This window comes from Bos mutus, chromosome 5, assembly GCF_027580195.1.
Source record: "Bos mutus isolate GX-2022 chromosome 5, NWIPB_WYAK_1.1, whole genome shotgun sequence".
In the NCBI taxonomy this organism is placed as follows: Eukaryota; Metazoa; Chordata; class Mammalia; order Artiodactyla; family Bovidae; genus Bos; species Bos mutus.
The window spans coordinates 30073037-30095039 of NC_091621.1; the positions used below are offsets into that span (position 1 = coordinate 30073037).

At 37.0% G+C, this 22003-nt stretch overlaps 1 protein-coding gene across 1 annotated transcript in view; it reads right to left on the minus strand.

Moving 5' to 3' along the window:
* The window catches only part of CPNE8 (copine 8), a 265088-nt gene that overhangs the window by 154252 nt on the left and 88833 nt on the right, over positions 1-22003 (minus strand). Inside the window, exon 7 of the mRNA XM_005887727.3 lies at positions 9303-9379. Coding sequence (XP_005887789.1) covers positions 9303-9379 — 77 coding nt within the window. The remainder of the gene's footprint in view (positions 1-9302; positions 9380-22003) is intronic.

The window sequence follows — 22003 nt, forward strand, 5'->3', positions numbered from 1 at the left end:
TTAACAACAATCCTTTTGAAAGTGTATTATTCATATGTTTCAGATGAGGAAACTGGAGCTCAGGAATTTTAAGTAATTTCCTCGAATTATATATCTATGAAACCCATGTCTGATTGCCCCCAAAGTTTATGTATTATCAACTTCACTATGGTGGCTATTTACTTATCTATAGACTAAATTCTTCATATTAAAAATGTGACATATCCCCTGTCCCTGGGATTCTCCAGGCAAGAACACTTGGAGTGGGTTGCCATTTCCTTCTCATATTCATGAAAGTGAAAAGTGAAAGTGAAGTCGCGCAGTCCTGTTTGACCCTCAGCGACCCCATGGACTGCAGCCTTCCAGGCTCCTCCGTCCATGGGATTTTCCAGGCAAGAGTACTGGAATGGGGTGCCATTGCCTTCTCCGAGACTAAATTCTTCATACTAAAAATGTGACATATATATATGTGTGTGTGTGTATGTATATATATATATATAAAACACAAATGTATCAATTTGTAATATTACATAGCAAGTTAGTAGCAGAGTTGGGATTTTAAACATCATCTGATTCCCAGACCCATATTTTTTCTAACAAAATAAACCAGACAGAGTAACTGTATCAATCTAATTTTTAGAGAACTTAATAAAATCAAGAAGACTTTGAAAGTCAAAATTTCATCCCAAGTTGACTATATTTTCATATGCAAAAGTTGCACAATAAAGACATGCACTGCTTTATTGTAAATTTGTATGTGGCTCACCTTTAAGACTAACCATTCTTCTATCCTTCTTTGTACTCCTCTTCTTCCTCATGTTGATTCTTGACCTTTACATACACTTACCACCTCAGCATAGCATTCAGGGCAAGGCTACATTTGAGACAGATCTCTAAGCCAACGCTTTAAGGTTCTAAGGTCTCCCTCAAGCCCTATTCTTTTATTTGAATCTTCTGCCTTACTTTCAAGCTCTCTTTCTGGTTTATTCCTCTTCCCAGATTTCTCCTGTTGAACTTAAGCATATAATGGGCTCTACCCATGTGGCTCAGCTGGTAAAAAATCCGCCTGCAATGCGGGAGACCCGGGTTCGATCCCTGAGTTGGGAAGATCTCTGGAGAAGGGAAAGGCTACCCACTCCAGTATTCTGGCCTGGAGAATTCCGTGGACTAGTTCACGGGTCGCAAAGAGTCGGACACGACTGAGCGACTTTCACTTTCACTTCATTTCACCCTTGAACTCTATGTTAGAACTGAGATTCCAATATCAATCAGACAACTAAAAGCTACTCTTCCAATTATCACCTGCCTTCAAGTTCCTATCTCTGTACTCTTCACACCTCTTAGGACACTCATGAATCCCTCTTGGATCCCTCCTTTATTTCTACTCATTGCCAGGTCACAAGCTGCTATAGTCAACCTATAAAGAACATAACCTTTCCCTGTAGCCAAAAGAGCTCTTGATTCCATAACCCCTGGAATTTCCCGTCTTCCCCAGAGTAAGAATCTTCTTTCTAACCACAACTTGTCCCTACCTTTTTACTTGATTCTTTTATTTGGAATCAGTCAAGTCTGGATGTGAGTAACAGGAACAAACAGGTATATTACATTATAAATATAATAAATGCTTTCCTTCCAGAGAGACAATGGCAATCATTATTAAACTGGTGCTGATGCTAGTATTTTGGAAGGTTTTGCAGTACCATGAATGAGATCTCTAAAGATAGAGGTTCTCTGACAGATTTCTCTGAAGAAAACTGGCTATAATCTCACAGCATGAGAAAACACACTGCTGAGTGGGTTTAATGGTACATAATAAAGGGATGACGTAAAGTGGATGAGTCATAGGAAGACACAGTAAATGTTGCAGATAAATTAAGCAGCACAAGACTCACTTCAGGAGTTCACAGAAAAGATTCAAGTGTAGGATGGAATACAAGAAATGTAAAAAATGTGTTTGCTTAAACATGAATCCAACAGGAAACACTGTTGGAAATTATGAAAATTATGAGATACTAGGAATTCTTCAACACCAATTTTTAAAAATTCCAAATAAAATTTCCTATAAAATGCTAAAAATTAATTTTATTCTCATAAAAATGAGAAAAATCTACTTTTAAAAGTGACAGCAGTAACTAAAACACAGAAAATGAATAAGTTGAATAAGTTTATATTCAAATTCTGATTATTTAATAGGTTATCAAGCTATGTCCAAGAAACCATTTTTCCTTTTTAGTCAACATAACAATTTTCAAAGTCTTGATTAATAATAAATAATTTAAAGCTCTAGCATTGTTCAGTGCATAGGAGAAGGAAATGGCAACCCACTCCAGTGTTCTTGCCTGGAGAATACCAGGGACAGGGGAACCTGGTAGGCTGCCGTCTATGGGGTCACACAGCAGCAGCAGCAGCATTGTTCAGTCACTCAGTCATGTCCTACTCTTAGCCACCCCATGGACTGCAGCATGCCAGGCTTCCCCGTCCTTCGCCGTCTCCCAGAGCTTGCTCAAAACTCATGTCCATTGAGTCAATGATGCCATCCAACAATCTCATCCTCTGTCAACCTCTTCTCCTGCCTTCAATCTTTCCCAGCATCAGGGTCTTTTCTAATGTGTCAGCTCTTCACATTGGTGGCCAAAGTATTGGAGTTTCAGCTTCAGCATTAGTCCTTCTAATGAATAATAAGGATTGACTGGTTTGAGCTCTTTGCTGTACAAGGGACTCTCAAGAGTCTTCTCCAAAACTGCAGGTCAAAAGCATCAATGTTTCAGTGCTCAGTCTTCTTTATGGTCCAACTCTATATGGACCTTCGTCAACAAACTGATGTCTCTGCTTTTTAATATGCTGCCTAGGTTGGTCAGCTTTTATTCCAAGGAGCAGGCATCTTTTAATTGTGTGGCTGCAGTTAGCAACTGCAGTGATTTTGGAACCCAAGAAAACAAAGTCTGTCACCGTTTTCATTGTTTCCCCATCTATTTGACATGAAGTGATGGGACGAGATAACATGATCTTCATTTTTTGAATGTTGAGTTGTTAGACAACTTTTTCATTCTCTTCATTCACTTTCATCAAGAGGCTCTTTGGCTCCTCTTCACTTTCTGCAATAAGGGTGGTGTCATCTGCATATCTGAGGTTACTGATATTTCTCCCAGCAACCCTGATTTCAGCTTGTGCTTCATAAAGCCTGGCATTTCACATGATGTACTCTGCATATAAGTTAAATAAGCAGGGTGACAATATACAACCTAGACGTACTCCTTTCCCAATTTGGAACCAGTGCATTGTTCCATGTCCAGTTCTAACTTTTGCTTCTTGACTTGCATACAGGTTTCTGAGGAGGCAGGTGAGGTGGTCTGGTGTGCCCATCTCTTTAAGAATTTTTCACAGTTTGTTGTCATCCACACAGTCAAAGAATTTTGAGTAGTCGATGAAGCAACATGTGTTTTTCTGGAATTCACTTGCTTTTTCTATTATCCAACAGACATAGGCAATTTGATTCTGTTGTTCCTCTGCCTTTTCTAAATCCACCTTAAACATCTGGAAGTTCTTTGTTCATGTACTTTTGAAGCCTGGCTTGGCGAATTTTGAGCATTACTTTGCTAGCGTGTGAAATGAGTGCAATTGTGTGGTAGTTTGAACATTATTTGGCATTGCCGTTCTTTGGGACTGGAATGAATACTGAGCTTTTCCAGTCCTATGGCCACTGCTGAGTTTTCCAGATTTGCTGGCATATTGAGTGCAGCACTTTAACAGCACCATCTTTTCAGATTTGAAATAAATCAGTTGGAATTCCATCACCTCTACTACCTTTGTTCATGGTAATGCTTCCTAAGGTCCACTTGACTTCACACTCCAGGATGTATGGGTCTAGGTAAGTGATCACACCATTGTGGTTATCTGTGTCATGAAGATCTTTTTTGTATAGTTCTTCTGTGTATTCTTGCCACCTCTTCTTAATATCGTCTGCTTCTGTTAGGTCCATACCATTTCTGTCCAAATCCATCTTTGCATGAAATGTTTCCTTGATATCTCTAATTTTCTTGAAGAGATCTCTAGTCTTTCCCATTCTATTGTTTTCCTCTATTTCTTTGCATTGTTTACTTAGGAAGGCTTTCTTATCTCTCCTTGCTATTCTTTGGAACTCTGCATTCGGATGGGTATATCTTTCCTTTTCTCCTTTGCCTTTAACTTCTTTTCTCAGCCATTTGTAAGGTCACCTGAAACAGGCATTTTGCCTTTTTGTATTTCTTTTTCTTGTGAATAGTTTTGACCACCACCTCCTGTACAAGGCCCTGAACCTCCCTGCATAGTTCTTCAGGCACTCTATCAGATCTAATCCGTTGAATCTGTTTGTTACTTCCATTGTATAATCATAAGGGATTTGATTTAGGTCATACTGATTGGCCTAGTGCTTTTCCCTACTGAATTCAATTTAAGTGTGAATTTTGCCATAAGGAGTTCATGATCTGAGCCACAGTCAGCTCCTGGTCTTGTTTTTGTTGACTGTATAGAGCTTCTCCATCTTCAACTGCAAAGAATATAGCCAATCTGGTTTCAGCATTGAGCCTCTGGTGATGTCCATGTGTAGAGTCTTCTCTTGTGTTGTTGAAAGAGGGTGTTTGCTATACCCAGTGTGTTCCCTTGGCAATTTGGCAGTCCCTTGGCACTGGTCATACTAAAATTCCAGGTTTCACATTTAACATCATTTTTAAAAAGGCCATCTCTGAGGGTATATTATCACACAACTGCAACTAAGAAGCGACAGACATTCTTCTCAATACCTTAGCCAAAAATAATTTAAACTAGGCCATTTATAGAGAAGAAAACAAGGGAATATTTTTAATAACTTATAAATGAGATACTATTTGGAAAACAAAACTCTAATCTAAAACACTAAATCATTTGAATCATGTTAAGATAAATAATATATGGGACACAAGTTCACAATGAGCCATTTGTATTAATTGCAGGTAGATTATCTGCCTCAGGGGGTGTCCTGTGCTACTATTCTTAAGTCTATACCTAACCACACACAAAAAATTGCCTAACTCTTGAACAAAATTGCCAAAGGTAATAGCTGCAGGAGAGTTTACAAATTTTCTATCTCCAGCTGTGAGAAATAGACCATGAAAACATCTTTAATGACCATCCTGCAATATTATCTTTGCCCTAAACAGCTAAGTCTGGCTAGAGCTGTTCACAAGGGAGATGAAAGATGGGAGAAAGCAAAACGGACTATGAGAAATAGATTTAAGATCTGCATGTTAAATATATATTATACTATTTGTCCAATATGAACTTCATCATTTCTACCAGGCTTTCATTTATTCCACTGTTTTTATATATCATGTGATAAAACAAGAAATCTTTAGAAGTTATCAGGGAAAATACTTTCCTGACTTTGCATCAACTCCAGTACCCAACCTGGCTCTATCTTTTCTTCCAAAGCCATTCCCTTCTGCACTGAAATGCCATATCTTCCAATCTTCCCATCTCTCCCTACCATCTATCCATTAGATTTGTTCAAAATAGTCAAATACATGGAAAAAAGGTGGCACTGATCAGGAGATAGCAGGAAAAAGTGTGGAATCTGAACACATCCATGGAGGGCACCAGCTGCTATGAAGCCTTACTTAGACACTATGAGCAATACAGCTTCACTTTTGTCCTCAACCAGCAAACCATGCTCTTTCAAACAAAAACTATGAATAGTTTAGATTGCTTTTCATTTGAAGTTGAGGTAAAGAGGTGGCATGCCATTTGAATAGAAGTTGTATCTTTTTTCAAAGAACTTGAACTTCCAAGACCCAGGACAGAATGCTTAGCCAGTGTACCTGGTTCTTTAATTCACATGTTCCCCTTTCTCTAGACAAATACCTTTCTCATAGCTAGAGCTTTTATTTTTATTTATTTTTTTAAATTTAAATTTATTTATTTTAATTGGAGGTTAATTACTTTACAATATTGTATTGGTTTTGCCATACATCAACGTGAATCCACCACAGGTATACACGTGCTCCCCATCCTGAACCCCCCTCCCACCTCCCTCCCGTACCATCCCTCTGGGTTATCTCAGTGCACCATAGCTAGAGTTTTTAAAGCTTCCCACGTGGCACAGTGGAAAAGAATCCAACTGCCAGTGCAGGAGTCACAAGAGACATGGGTTTGATTCCTGTCAGGAAGATCCCCTGAAGTAGGAAATGGCAACTCACTCCAGTATTCTTGCCTGGAAAATTCCATGGACAGAAGAGCCTTGTGTGCTATACTCCATAGGGTTACAAAGAGCCATACATGACTTAGCACAGATACACACACACAGAGTTTTTAATAAAAGCCAGTATTTTCTCAAGTAAGAGGGTGGGTGACTACAAAATATTTGTTTGTGTGTTTTATCTAATCCAGTATCCACCTGGGTTGGAGTAACTGCTCAGGTGAGAGAACATGTTACCTGATGTTTTGATGAGTAAGTCCAAAATATCCTTCTGCTAGCAAGCTAAATGTATTCACTTGTACTGTTGTACTGTCCTATTTCTGATTAATCTCCTCAGAATCCTCTCATCCCTTTCCTCTGTTCTCTTTATCTCAAGTATCTAATTTAATTCCTTCATGTAACAGGCCACCACTCTACAATTCTTATAGTTTCTTCTTTGGTTCTTTTGGTAGCCAATTTATTTGCTATACTCAAACTCTACACTTCATTACCCATTTAGTACTAACACTTGCCTAGCTAAACTTATTTAGAAAATCAAAACATTTTCCACAATTTTAACAATAAGCCCTTATTGTTTCAGCCCCTTCCTTAATGTGAATGTATCTGGTAAAGTTGCCCAATAAAGCCTAAGGGAGACTTTGAATATAAGGTTAGTTACACATACTTAAAAAGTGAATGAATTACATCTTTTTCAATAAGGTATAATATTAACACTTATGATAAACTTGACTAAATTACAAAATATCCTATAGATAAAACATGCAGTTATAATGATCCATGTTGTCTGAAAAGGTTCCCAAGGTTTTGCTTCATTTGTGCTACTCCAGCCTCAGCAGAAGCTTAGAAAAATCTAAAGAGCATTTTATCCTTTCTGATTATGTAAAATCATTATGACTCAATTGTGGGCAAATACTCCCTACAATTGGCATATTCTGCCAATCATTACTCCAGGAATCTTCACTCCATAGCATGAATTTGCTTCTGTTGGTCTTGTGTAGTAGAACTTACTGAATTAGTTGAATAAGGACCACATCTTATACTACATTCTATTTATGACATACCCCAGTCAATATAATAACAACTTTTTGCACATTTCAAGACTAACATTTTTTATTATTTATTTATCTTTCAAGGCTAATATTTTGCATGTTTCCATCTGGTCAAAGCTATGGTTGTTCCAGTAGTCATGTATGGATGTGAGAGCTGGATTATAAAGAAAGCTGAGCACCAATGAATTGATGCTTTTGAACTGTGGTGTTGGAGAAGACTCTTGAGAGTCTCTTGGACTGCAAGGAAATCAAACCAGTCAATCCTAATGGAAATCAGGCCTGAATAGTCATTGGAAGGATTGATGCTGAAGCTGAAACTGCAGTACTTTGGCTACCTGATGCAAAGAACTGACTCACTGGAAAAGACCCCGATGCTGGGAAAGACTGAAGGCAGGAGGAAAAGGGGATGACAGAGGATGAGATGGTTGGATGGCATCACCAGCTTGATGAAGATGAGTTTGAGCAAGCTCTGGGAGTTGGTGGACAGGGAAGCCTGGCATGCTGCAGTCCATGGGTCACAAAAAGTAGGACACGATTGAGCGACTGAACTGAACTGTACTGAAGACTAACATAAAGCTGATTTTCCACTGGGAAAATTTTATGATATTTAAGAGTTTTCTGAAATGAATTATGATTTCCTTTTATGGAAAAAATAAAATGAAATAAAACTGTTTAATAAAATTAGCAATTTTAAAATATGAGTGAAATCTTAAAAATCTCTGTTCTGTTACTCTGAAATAAAAATTTTACATTTTTACTTCTTTTGTTTTCTCTCAGAGAATATTAAAGGCATAGTTAAGGTGGCATTGAATAGATAATACTGATTATTTCTTTTAGCAAAAGAAAGGGTGTTTTAGTAATTTTCTAAGAATGCTTATGGGCCTATCTCACTAGTCTAGACAATGCAATAAGAATTACATATGCTTAATAAAAATATTTATATTTTCTTTATAGATTATTTATCATTGGTTTATTTAAGTGAGCATAAATATATGTGAACCAAATCCTATAATCCTTCCAAATCCTACAGTGATATAAAAAACAAATTATATGTGAAAATAATGTTTAAAAGGCAGTTGGTATGCAAAAGCTTTCTTACTGATATTTCACAATAATTTTCTAAGAAAATCAAGTTATAAATAAAAGAAGTTAGAATTTATAGACTTCTTATTAACCTAAGAAAAACACATTAAGTATAACGTTTCATTATATACAGGGAATGTGAGAATGACACTTTAATCATTTCAATTTTTGATGTCAAAGGTGAATACATTTGATGGGTTTTGACATCATTATATTATGAGTTTGAGATTCTTAAAAGATTGGTGAAATAGAGACTTCAAAACTCCCCAAATCTTTAGACACTGTGGTTCAGTCTGCAGTTGCGTTAGATCTTCCTAGATCTTTTGATGTTTAAAAACAGTTAACTGAATCCAAAACATCAAAATTTAGGGATGGGAGAAGAAGGATGAAGAGAAGAGGAAAAGATTAGGGAGAATGTCTATAGTTTGTTTACTGTCTTATATGGAACTAGAGAAAATAGATCAGCCTATGCAATTAATCTGGAAAATAAACATTATTTCCATAACTGAAGGTGAATATGAAAAATATAATTCTTAGTGAACACCTTTTCTTAACATTTATACATTGCCTTCTTTTCAGACAAATTTTTCAGTAAAAATTATTATTAAAATCTCAATCACTAAACATGCATTTATTAAACATAAAAGGTGGTACTACATATACTCATTGGCCCAAAGAAGTAAAATCTTGTCTTTAAAAAGTACTGTATCTAAGAAATAATATTAAAACCAAAAGGAAGACAACATGTTTTCTTGCTTAAATTTTCTCATTTCATTTTGTGAACATTTTGTAGCATGGCATATGACAGCTGAAATACAAATTATCCTTTACAAAAATGTCAAAATGATTTGTTGGAGGTAAAAAAACTCAAGATTTTAAAACACAGTTTTGGTCTACAACCACATATTCATCAATTCCAAACTTTCAAAATAGAAAATGAAAAGTTAACATTTCATTGTCTAAAATTAAAAAAAAATACTTACACTATGGGCTTTTCCAGGCGACTTCCCTGTGAACCAACAATCTCCCCCAATGTACAAAACACTTGTCCCAGAAAGTCCTAAAATAGATAAAAAGATTAAGGCGCTTAAGTTCCCAAACTGTCTTTACGTATTCTGTACATCATATCTGCATTGTTTTCATTGTTAAGATATTGAATTCTCTAACTTCCAATAATAAACAAAATGAGTTCAAAATGCATGGATTTTAGCATATGATTGTCCCCTAAGTTTGCACAGCCTTCTATTCTTTTAATCACTAAGTTAGTTTGTTATTATGAGTGCTCAGACATTGTATTTGCTTTCTTTCTCTTTTTAAATTAAAATGAAAATGGAAAACAAGTTCCAGGATTTGAATTCACAACTGAATTGACTTGAGATGTCCCTGAAATTACTAAACTTTTGTCTGAGAAGGCAAATCAAAAACGCACAGGGCAGTGGTGGCTAACACTAACAGTGCTACTGGTTACAGAGAAGCAGTGTGATAGCACGGCTACAACCAGGATCCAGAGTCACACTGCCAGATGTCTATTCCAGCACGACCACTGACCATTTATGAAATGGCAGTTATTATGCTGTCCAGTTTCCTCAAACACGTAGTTGCCCCCTTAAAGAGCTATTGTGAGTTCAATGAGTTATTATTGCATGAGATGATATTTGTAGATACTAAGTGCCCCCAAATGGGTTAAGTATAATATTAAGTCTTATTTTCAAGACTCAGAATAATCCTGCAAAATGAGAGGTTTCTTACTAATACTATTAATAAATTTCACATATAAAGAAACTAATCATCTAAGAGGTTTTCCTTCATGTTTTAAGCAGTCAATGAATAGCAGAGATAAAACTAACCCAGATATTCTGATTCAAGACTGAAATACTGCCTAAAGATTTGAATATCATAAATACAGTGCAACTCCCCATGTTAATAAAATAAGGGTTCCAACACCATCCAGATATGTGCGTCAAGAAAACAGAGGTGGTTCAGGGAGAAGCATATCATTGCCTGTGTATGATCCCAAGCTGCCTTAAAGGAGAAAGTGGGAGATCTGTCTAAACTGTACTGTGAACTGGCCTAGGAAAATCCCTAAGAAAGAATGATAGCAAACAAAATGCTGCTTTAAGTTTTACTAAATAAAACTTTTAAATACCTAACAAGCCACAAAAGTAAAAACTGTGTTATTCACAGGAAGCTGCCCTAAATCTCATGAGAGAAAAAAAGGCCACTGTAGACTAGGACAATCAAGGGAATATTTTTCCAAAGTACATAACAAGCCACAAAAGTAAAAACTGTGTTATTCACAGGAAGCTGCCCTAAATCTCATGAGAGAAAAAAAGGTCACTGTAGACTAGGACAATCAAGGGAATATTTTTCCAAAGTACATAAGCCTTGAGAGCCATATAGGATTCAGACTATGAATAGGAAAGTTGGAGCATTGCAGTCCTAGAGAATAAATCAGAATAACAGACAAGAGTACTATGAAAAAAAGAGCAGACCTTAAATAAAGGGCAGAAACAGAGATGAAGAACCAATACTGTGGTGAGCCCTCTTGGCCAAGCCAAAAAAAAAAAAAAAAAGCCTTAGAAGCAATTGGCAGCCTTTCAGCAACCTTTCAGCAAAGCAGGGACACCATTAGAACAATGGATTCACATGATTACTTAGCTACCAACTTGCAGAAAGGACTGAGAAGTGAAGAAAAATCTGAAAGTCAGATCAATCAAAAGGCTACAGTAGTTAATAAGAAGCAAAGTGTTAAGTCTCAAGCTAAAGTTGTAAAAGACACTTGGGAAATGTGCAGAAAAATGTCAGGATTTGGTGTAAACTGTACTTGCACTTGGACCTCCCAAGTGGCAACAGGGGTAAAGAACCTGCCTGCCAATGCAGTGAGACATAAGAAATGTGGATCTGATCCCTGGGTTGGGAAGATTCCCTGGAGAAGGGAATGAGAACCCACTTCAATATTCTGGCCTGGAGAATCCCATGGACAGAGGAGCCTGGAGGGCTACAGTCCAGCACGTTGCAAAGAGTCAGACATGACTGAAGTGACTTAGCACATGGATACTTGTACATAGTGGGGGTGGGGCAATGAAGAGAGGGAGAAAGAAAATAAATCTGGATTTGGATCTTGATTGCTGACAGAATATCAATACTTTCATTAAACTGCAAATCATTTTAAATTTTGCTTTCAAGTAAGTAAAATGTACTTCAGATAAAGGCCCGACACATTTAAACTAAATATCCTTAAAAATAACATGTCTTTGCCAACTTCATAACAGACTTTACAGAAGTGTCTATGGATTTTTAAAAACAAACATAACTTTTTCTAAGTCACACTGTACATGAGAGCTTGATACTAAAGATTTGAAATGTCATTGGTCTTCTAGATCAGCAGCAAAATATACATGGGGATTCTAGAACTGTTTTCTAAGGATATTAATATTGATGGGCAGCTGCTCATTCTGCATATTAAATGGATTTTGTCAATAAAAGAACAAGTCTCATTAAAAGCTTTTCACTGCTGTAGTAACTCAAGAAAACAGAACAGATATATTGAACATTCCATATTAGAGTCCACATATATAATTTAGCATAGAACACATGCATACCATCATAACTGAACTAAAAGGAAATAAAAATAATAAAATCAATAAAATGAGCATCAAAAAGATGCAGTGTGGACTGAAACATTTTATTGCTACTGCAATAAAGTAGCTACTGCTACTGCAATCTCTGCCCCTAAATATTATGGTACTTATGTAATTGTTTTACATCTGCCTATGTTCGTGTAGTCGTGATATGCATACAATCCATGTGCTATTCATAATGCAAAAATCAGCACATAATATTTAATATTTGTCAACTACTCCTTGTGTTGGAAAAGGTCTACTGAATCCATTTTTCAGCCAGTGTCAGGGAATGTTTAATTTTAAGGAGTCCTGTATGTTGTTTTCTGTTCCTCAAGGGCCCTCTGTTCTTTATCAGTTCCTGGAAAACAGGAACGAGCAGAGCTGCACGCAGTTCTCAGGACTGAGGTCATGAGACAGAAAGCATATGTGGATTCCTTTCAGTAACTTTTTACTTTTCTGTAAAACTACTTAATCATATTCCTATTTCTCAAGACATGGATTGTCTTCCGGCCCTGTGACGATTGTTATTCCACTAGTTACTGTTGTCATGGCCCTGTGACGATTGTTATTCGCTTAGTCACTGTAGTTATGCATCTGGTTTCGGTGTTTTTGCTCAAATTTATTTTTTGCCTAAAGCTTCCTTGTATAACAATATATACACACATGCTGCCATGAATAAAGCACCCTTGTTTCACTCGAGACTTGGGTCCCCCACGTCCTTCTTTTCATCACTTTCTTTTCCTCGACTTCAGTCCCCAGGTCCCGGTCTGTAAAGACCACAAGTCAGCTCAATGGTCTACATTCCCTATGCATTTTACACAATACTAGTAACTCATTCAGGCAGTTCAGCTTAGTGTCACAGTCATGTCTGACTCTTTGTGACTCCATCACTAAAACTAGAGCTTGCTCAAACTCATATTCATCGAGTTGGTGATGCCATCCAATCATCTTATCCTCTGTTGATCCCTTTTCCCCATGCCTTCAATCTTTCCCAGCATCAGGGTCTTTCCCAGTGAGTCAGTTCTTCCCATCAGGTGGCCAAAGTATTGGAGTTTCAACTTGAGCATCAGTCTTTCCAATGAATATTTAGGAATGATTTCCTTTAGGATGGACTGGTTGGATCTCCTTGCAGTCCAAGGAATTCTCAATAAGAGTCTTTGCCAACACTACAGTTCAAAACCATCAATTCTTACACACTCAGCTTTCTTTATACTCCAATTCTCACATCCATACATGACTACTGGAAAAACCATAGCCTTGACTAGATGGACCTTTGTCGGCAAAGTAATGTCTCTGCATTTTAATATGCTCTCTAGGTTGGTCATAGCTTTTCTTTCAAGGAGCAAATGTCTTTTAATTTCATGGCTGCAGTCACCATCTGAGGTGATTTTCGAGCCCCTCGAAAAGAGTCTCTCACTGTTTCCATTGTTTTCCCATCTGTTTGTCATGAAGTGATGGGACTAGATGCCATGATCCTCATTTTTTTAATGTTTCATTTTAAGCCAAATTTTTTACTCTCCTCTTTCACTTTCATGAAGAGGCTCTTTAGTTCTTCTTTGCTTTTTGCCATAAGGGTGGTGTCATCTGCATATCTGAGGTTATTGAAATTTCTCCTGGCCATCTTGACTCCAGCCTGTAATTCACACAGCCCCACATTTCGCATGATGTACTCTGCATATAAGTTAAATAAACAGGGTAAAAATGTACAGCCTTGATGTACTCCTTTCCCAATTTTAAACCAGTCCATTGTTCCATATCCAGTTCTAACTGTTGCTTCTTGAACTGCATACAGATGTCTCAGGAGGCAGGTAAGGTGGCCTGGTATTCCCATCTCTTGAAGAATTTTCCACAGTTTGCTGTGATCCACATAGTCAAAGGCTTTGGCGCAGTCAATAAAGCAGAAGTAGATATTTTTATGACGCTTCCCTTGTAGCTCAGTTGGTAAAGAATCTGCCTGCAGTACAGGAGACCTGGATTTGATCCTTGGGTTGGGAAGATCCTCTGGAGGAGGAAATGGCAACCCACTCCAATATCCTTCCCTGGAAAATCTCATGGACAGAGGAGCCTGGTGGGTTGCAGTCCATGGGGTTGCAAAGAGTCAAGCACGACTGAGTGACTAACACTTAACACTTAGATATTTTTCTGGAACTCTCTTGTTTTGATGATCCAGTGGATGTTGACAATTTGACTTCTGGTTCCTCTGCCTTTTCTAAATCCAGCTTGAACATCTGGAAGTTCACAGTTCACGTACTGCTGAAGTGTGGCTTGGAGAATTTTGAGCATTACTTTGCTAGTGTGTGAGATGAGTGCAATTATGTGGTAGTTTGAACATTCTTTGGCATTGCCTTTCTTTGGGACTGGAATGAAAACGGACCTTTCTAGTCCTGTGGCCACTGATGGGTTTTCCAAAATTGCTGGCATATTGAGTGCAGCACTTTTACAGCATCATCATTTAGGATTTGAAATAGCTCAACTGGAATTCCATCGTCTTCACTAGCTTTGTTCCTAGTGATGCTTTCTAATTCCCACTTGACTTTGCATTCCAGGATGTCTGGCTCTAGGTGAGCGATCACACCATCGTGGTATCTGGATCATGAGTATCTTTTTTGTATAGTTCTTCTGTGTATTCTTGCCACCTCTTCTTAATATTTTCTGCTTTTGTTAGGTCCATACCATTTCTGTCCTTTATTGTGCTCATCTTTGCATGAAATGTTCCCTTGGTATCTCTAATTTTCTTGAAGAGATCTCTAGTCTTTCCCATTCTATTGTTTTCCTCTATTTCTTTGCATTGATCACTGAGGAAGGCTTTCTTATCTCTCTTTGCTATTCTTTGGAACTCTGCATTCAAATGGGTATATCTTTCCTTTTCTCCCTTGCCTTTTGCTTCTCTTCTTTTCTCAGCTATTTGTAAGACCTCCTCAGACAATTGTTTTGCTTTTTGGCATTTCTTTTTCTTGGGGATCATCTGGATCACTGCCTCCTGTACAATGTCACAAACCTTTGTCTATAGTTCTTCAGGCACTGTCTATCAGATCTAATCTCTTGAATCTGTTTGTCATTTTCACTGTATAATTGTAACAGACTGGATTTAGGTCATACCTGAATGGTCTAATGGTTTCCCTAGTTTCTTCAATTTAAATCTGAATTTGGCAATAAGGAGTTCATGATCTGAGCCACAGTCAGATCCTAGTCTTGTTTTTGCTGAATGTATAGAGCTTCTCCATCTTTGGCTGCCAAGAATATAATCAATCTAATTTAGGTATTGAGAATCCGGTGATGTCCATGTGTAGACTCTCTTGTGTTATTGGAAGAGGATCTTTGCTATGACCAGTGTGTTCTCTTGGTAAAACTCTGCTAGCCTTTGCCCTGCTTCATTTTGTACTCTAAGGACAAATTTGCCTGTTACTCCAGGTATCTCTTGACTTCCTTCTTTTGCATTCCAGTCCCCTATGATGAAAAAGACAACTTTTTTGGGGTATAAGTTCTAGAAGGTCTTGTAAGTCTTCATAGAGTTCTTCAACTTCAGCTTCTTCAGCATTAATGGTTGGAGCATATACTTGGATTACTGTGATACTGAACGGTTTGCCTTGGAAACAGAGATCATTCTGTCATTCTTGAGATTGCACCCAAGTACTGCATTTCGGACTCTTTTGTCAACTCTGAGGGCTACTCCATTTCTTCTAAGGGATTCTTGCCCACAGTAGTAGATATAATGGGTAGTAGATATAATGAACTCTAAGTAAGTAGTAGTATATTAGTGTCCCTTAATGGATATTTTTAGATATTTGCTCTGTATTTAGATAGAGAAATAAAGACTAGCTAAAATAGAAACCGCTTTATTGTTTCTTATTATAGTGTTGCATTTCAGTTGATGAGCCACTATAATTAGATCATAATAGAATTTCCAGTAATAAATCCAAGTACTTTACTAGAACTCTAACAAACACATAGACCAAATACACTTTAGAGTGGCTGCTGCTGCTGCTGCTGCTAAGTTGCTTCAGTCATGTCCAACTCTGTACGACCCCATAGACAGCAGCCCACCATGCTCCCCCGTCCCTGGGATTCTCCAGGCAAGAACACTGAAGTGGGTTGCCATTTCCTTCTCCAGTGCATAAAAGTGAAAAGTGAAAGTGAGGTTGCTCAGTCATGTTCGACTCCTAGAGACCCCATGGACTGCAGCCTACCAGGCTCCTCCATCCATGGGATTTGCCAGGCAAGAGTACTGGAGTGGGTTGCCATTGCCTTGCAATTGAGAATGCTTCAAATAATTTCAACATATTAACTATAAGACTTTTAAAAAACTGACCAGGAGGTCAACAAATATCTGTTAAATGTATTCATCATTATTTTACAGTCTAAATAATATATGGATAGAACTTAGTTTTGAAGTCTGTTGAAATGTCTGTAAACCATATTGAACAAACCTAGACCACCTGTGTTTGTATTTTGACTGAAAGATTTATTAAAGCCTTTACCTTCAGTATTCTAATCTATAAAATAAATTTTACAAATAATATTTACAAATTAAATTGTTGGGAGATCCAAGTTAGATAACATATTCAAAACACTTAGAATAAATACCTGGAACATAGTAAGTATTTAATAAAAATATGCCTCCTCTCTCTTTCCCTACTTTCCTGGAATTAAAGAATATTACTATATGCTCTAAACGTTCCACTAGCCACTAGATTATAGTACTGGAAATATTATAAATATCTGAATAAAATAATATATTTTCTTTCCCAAACTGCTTTACATTCTTGGTCAGTACAAATGCTCATTTTGAGCATCATTATAAAATCCAAAAGTGTCTTATCTTATATGTTAAAGAAATGAAGACAGCCTCAGAGACCTCTGAGACAGCACTAAGAGCTCCAACATTCAAATCACAGGAGTCCCAGAAAAAGAAGACAAAAGGAAAGGGCATGAGAAAATATGTGAGGAGATTATAGTAGAAAACTTCCCTAAAATGGAAGGGAAATGGCCACCCAAGTCCAGGAAGCCCAGAGAGTCCCATCCATGATAAACCCAAGGAGAAATATGCCAAAAAACATGTTAATCGAACTAACAAAAATTAAACACAAAGAACAAATATTAAAAGTAGCAAGGAAAACCAACAAATGACATACAAGGGGATTTCCATAATGATCTTTCAGCTGATCTTTCAACAAAAACTCTGCAGGCAAGAAGGGAATGGCAGGATATATTTAAGTGATGAAAGAAAAAACACATACAACCAAGATTACTCTACTGAGCAAGGATCTCATTCAGATTTGGAAGAGAAATCAAAACTTTTACAGACAATCAAAATCTAAGAGAATTCAACACTACCACAGCAGGTCTTTAATAAATGCTAAAGGAGTGTCTCTAGACAAGACAGAAAAAGCCTATAAAAACAAACTCAAAACAATAAATTAAATGTTCACAGGATCATACTTATAAATGATTACCTTAAATGTAAATGGCCTAGATGCTCCAACCCAAAGACACAGATTGGCTGAATGGTACAAAAGGGGGATCCCTATATATGCTATCTTCAAGAGAAACACCTTAAACCTAAGGACACACACAGCCTGAAAGTGAGAAGCTGGAAAGATACTCCATGCAAACAGAGATCAAAAGAAAGCAGGAGCAGCAATATTCATATTAGATAAAATAGACTTTAAAACAAAGATTGTTATAAGAGACAAAGGACACTATACAATGATCAAGGGATCATTCCAAGAAGACCTAAAAATTATAAGTATACATGCACTCAACATAGGAACACCTCAATATGTAAGGCATATGCTAACAACTATTAAAGAGGAAATTGACAGTAACACAATAATAGTGGGAGACTTTAATACAACAGTCACATCAATGGACAAATTACCCAGACAGAAAATTAGTAAGGAAACACAAGCTATAAATGATACATAGGACAAGTTGGACCTAATTGATATCTATTGGCATTTCAACCCCCCAAAATAGATTTCACTTTTTTCTCAGATGCACATGGAATATTCTCTAGGCTAGATCACATCCTGGACCACAAATCAGGCCTTGGTAAATTTCTAAAAACTGAAATAATTTCAAGTATCTTTTCTGATCACAGCTTTGTAAGATTAGATAGCAATTATAGAAAAAAAAAAAAAAACACCTATGAAAAACACAAGCACATGGAGGCTAAACAATACACTTAAAAAGAACCATCAGATCACTGAAGAATCAAAAAGGAAATGAAAATATGGCTAAAAACAAATGACAACAAAGACATGACAACTTAAAATCTATGGGGCACAGGAAAAGTAGTGCTAAGAGGGAAGTTTAAAGCAATACAATTCTACATCAAGAAGCAAGAGACATCAAATATATGTAATACTACACCTAAAGCAACTAGAAAAAGAAGAACACCAACAAAACAAACACAAAAACAACAAACCAAAACAAACAACAACAACAACAAAAACCTGAAGTTAGTAGAAGGAAAGAAATCATAAAGATCATAGCAAAAGAAATGCAAAAGAAATGAAGGAGACTCTAGAAAAGCTCAATAAAAGTAAAAGTTGGTTCTTTAAGAAGATAAACAAAATTATAAAACCGTTAGCCACACTTATCAAGAAAAAAGGGAAGAAGACACAAACCAATAAAATTACAAATGAAAAAGAAGTTACAACAAACAACACAGAAATACAAAGGCCCATGGGACTACCATGAACAACTATATGCCAATAAAATTGGACAACCTGGAAGAAATCGACAAATTCTTAGAAATGTATAATCTTTCAAAATTGAACCAGGAAGAAAAGGAAAATACAAACAGACCAATCACAAGCGTAGAAATCAAAACTATAATAAAAAAATCTTCCCACAAAGCCCAGGGCTAGATGGCTACATGGGCTTCCCAGGCAGCACTAGTGGTAAAGAATCTGCCTGCCAATGTAAGAGATATAAGAGACACGGGTTCAATCCCTGGGTCAGGAAGATCGCCTGGAGAACAGCATGGCAACTCACTCAAGTATTCTAGCCTAGAGAATCCGATGGACAGAGGAGCCTGGCAGGCTGCAGTCCGTGTGGTTGCAGAATTGAACACGACTGAAGCAACTTGGCACACATGTGGATGATTCCATAGGCTGCTGCTGCTGCTAAGCCACTTCAGTCGTGTCTGACTCTGTGCGACCCCATAGATGGCAGCCCACCAGGCTCCCCCGTCCCTGGGATTCTCCAGGCAAGAACACTGGAGTGGGTTGCCATTTCCTTTTCCAGATTACATAGGCAAATTCTACCAAAAGCTTAGAGAAGAGTTAACACCTGTCCTAGTCAAACTCTTCCAGGAAATCACAGAGGAAGGAAAATTCATGAACTCATTCTATACCCTGGTATCATAATAATACCAAAACCAGACAAAGATCCACAAAATAAGAAAATTACAGGCTAATATCACTGATGAACATAGGTGCAAAAATTCTCAACAAAATTCTAACAAACAGAATCCAACAACACATTATAAAGACCATACATCATGATTACTACTACTACTACTACTAAGTCACTTCAGTTGTGTCCGACTCTGTGCGACCCCAGAGACAGCAACCCACCAGGCTTCCCTGTCCCTGGGTTTCTCCAGGCAAGAACACTGGAGTGGGTTGCCATTTCCTTCTCCAATGCATGAAAGTGAAAAGTGAAAGTGAAGTCGCTCAGTCGTGTCCAACTCTTAGCGACCCCATGGACTGCAGCCTACCAGGCTCCTCCATCCATGGGATTTTCCAGGCAAGAGTACTGGAGTGGGGTGCCATTGCTTAAGTGGGCATTATATCAGGGATACAAAGATTCTTCAGTATCCACAAATCAGTCAATGTGATACACCATACTAACAGATTCAAAGATAAAACCATATGATCATCTCAACAAATGCAGAGAAAGACTTTGACAAAATTCAGTATAATTTATGATAAAAACAATTCAGAAAGTAGGCAAAGAAGAAACAACTCAACATAGTAAAGGCCATACACAACAAATCCACAGAAAACATTATACTCAATGGTGAAAAACTGAAAGCATTTCCTCTAAAATCAGGAACAAGACAAAGGTGCCCACTCTCACCACTATTATTCAAAATAGTTTTGGAAGTCCAAGCTACAACAATCATAGAAGAAAAAGAAATAAAATTAATCAAGATTGAAAAAGAAGTAAAACTTTGTTTGCAGAAAACATGAATATCTACAAAGAAAACCCTAAAGATGCCACCAGAAAAATACTAGAGTTAATCAATGGATATAGTAAACTTGCAGTATATAATATTAATATACAGAAATCCTTTTGCATTCCTACATACTAACAATGAAAAATCAGAAAGAGAAATTAAGAAAACTATCCTATTCACTGCAGCAACAAAAAGATAAAATATTTAGTTATAAATTTATTTAAATAGACAAAACACTTGTATGCAAAAAACTGTAAGACACTGATGGAAGAAATCAGAATGTCACAAGCAGATGGAGAGATATACCATGTTCTTGGACTAGAGGAATCAACATAGTGAAAACAACTATAGTACCAACTTAGATACAATGCAATCCCTATCAAACTACCAAAGGTATTTTTTGCAAAACTAGAACAAATAATTTCACAGTTTGTATGAAAACACAAAAGATACTGAATAGCCAAAGCAATCTTGAGAAAGAAGAATGAAACTGGAGGAATCAACCTTCCTGACTTAAGACTATACTACAAAGCTACAGTCCTCAAGACAGTATAGTACCGGCACAAAAATAGAAATATAGACTAATAGAGCAAGATAGAAAGCCCAGAGATAAACCCATGCACTTATGCACACTTTATCTTTAAAAAAGGAGGCAAAAAGTGTATAATGGAGGAAAGATACTCTTGTCCACAAGCAGTGCTGGGAAAACTGGTCAGCTACTTGTAAAGGAATGAAATTAGAACACTTCCTAACACTATACACAAAAATATAGTCAAAATGCATTAAAGACCCAAAGAGAAGATGAGAAACTATAAAACCCTTAGAGGAAAACATAGGCAGAACACTCTCTGATATAAATCACAACAAGATCTTTTATAATCCACCTCCTAGAGTAATGGAAATACAAACATAAACAAATGGGACCTAATTAAATCTAAGAGCTTTTGCACAACAAATTAAACTATACATAAAGTGAAAAGACAGCCTTGAGTGGGAGAAAATACAAAAAGCAGTTCAGCAGCTCAATATCAGAAAAACAAACAATCCAATCAAAAAGTGGACAGAAGACATAAACAGACATTTCTCCAAAGGAGACATGCAGATGGCTAATAAACACATGAAAAGATGCTAAATATTGCTTATTATTAGAGAAATACAAATCAAAACTATAATGAGGAAACATCTCACACAGGTCAGAATGGCCATCATCAAAAAGTCTACAAATAATAAATGCTGGAGAGGTTGTAGAGAAAAGGGAACTCTCTTATACTATTGGTGGGAATAAAAACTGATATGGCCACTATGTAGAAGAGAATAGACATTTCATTAAAAAACTAGGAATAAAACTACCATATGACCTAGCAATCTCACTGCTCAGCATATTTCTGGAGGAAACCATAAGTGAAAAAGGCACATGCACCCCAATGTTCATTGCAGCACTATTTACAATAACTAGGACTTGGAAGCAAGCTAGATGTGCAATAGATGAATGGATAAGGAAGTTATGGCATGTACACAATGGAATATTACTCAGCTATAAAAAGGAATGCATTTAAGTCAGTTCTAATGAGGTGAATGAATCTAGAGGCTATTATACAGAGAAAAATAAGTTAGAAAAAGAAAGACAAATATCATATATTAACACATGTATGAGGAATCTAGAAAGACAGTACTGAAAATCTTACTTGCAGAGCACAAAGGAGACACAGACGTTTTGGACACAGTGAGGGAAGGAGAGGGTGGCATGGTATATGAGAATAGCATTGAAATATATGTTACCATATGTAAAACAGATAGCCAATGAGAGTTTGTTGCATGGGACAGGGAACCAAAAGCCTCTGTGACCTTAGGGGCAGAATGGGGAAAGAAGTGG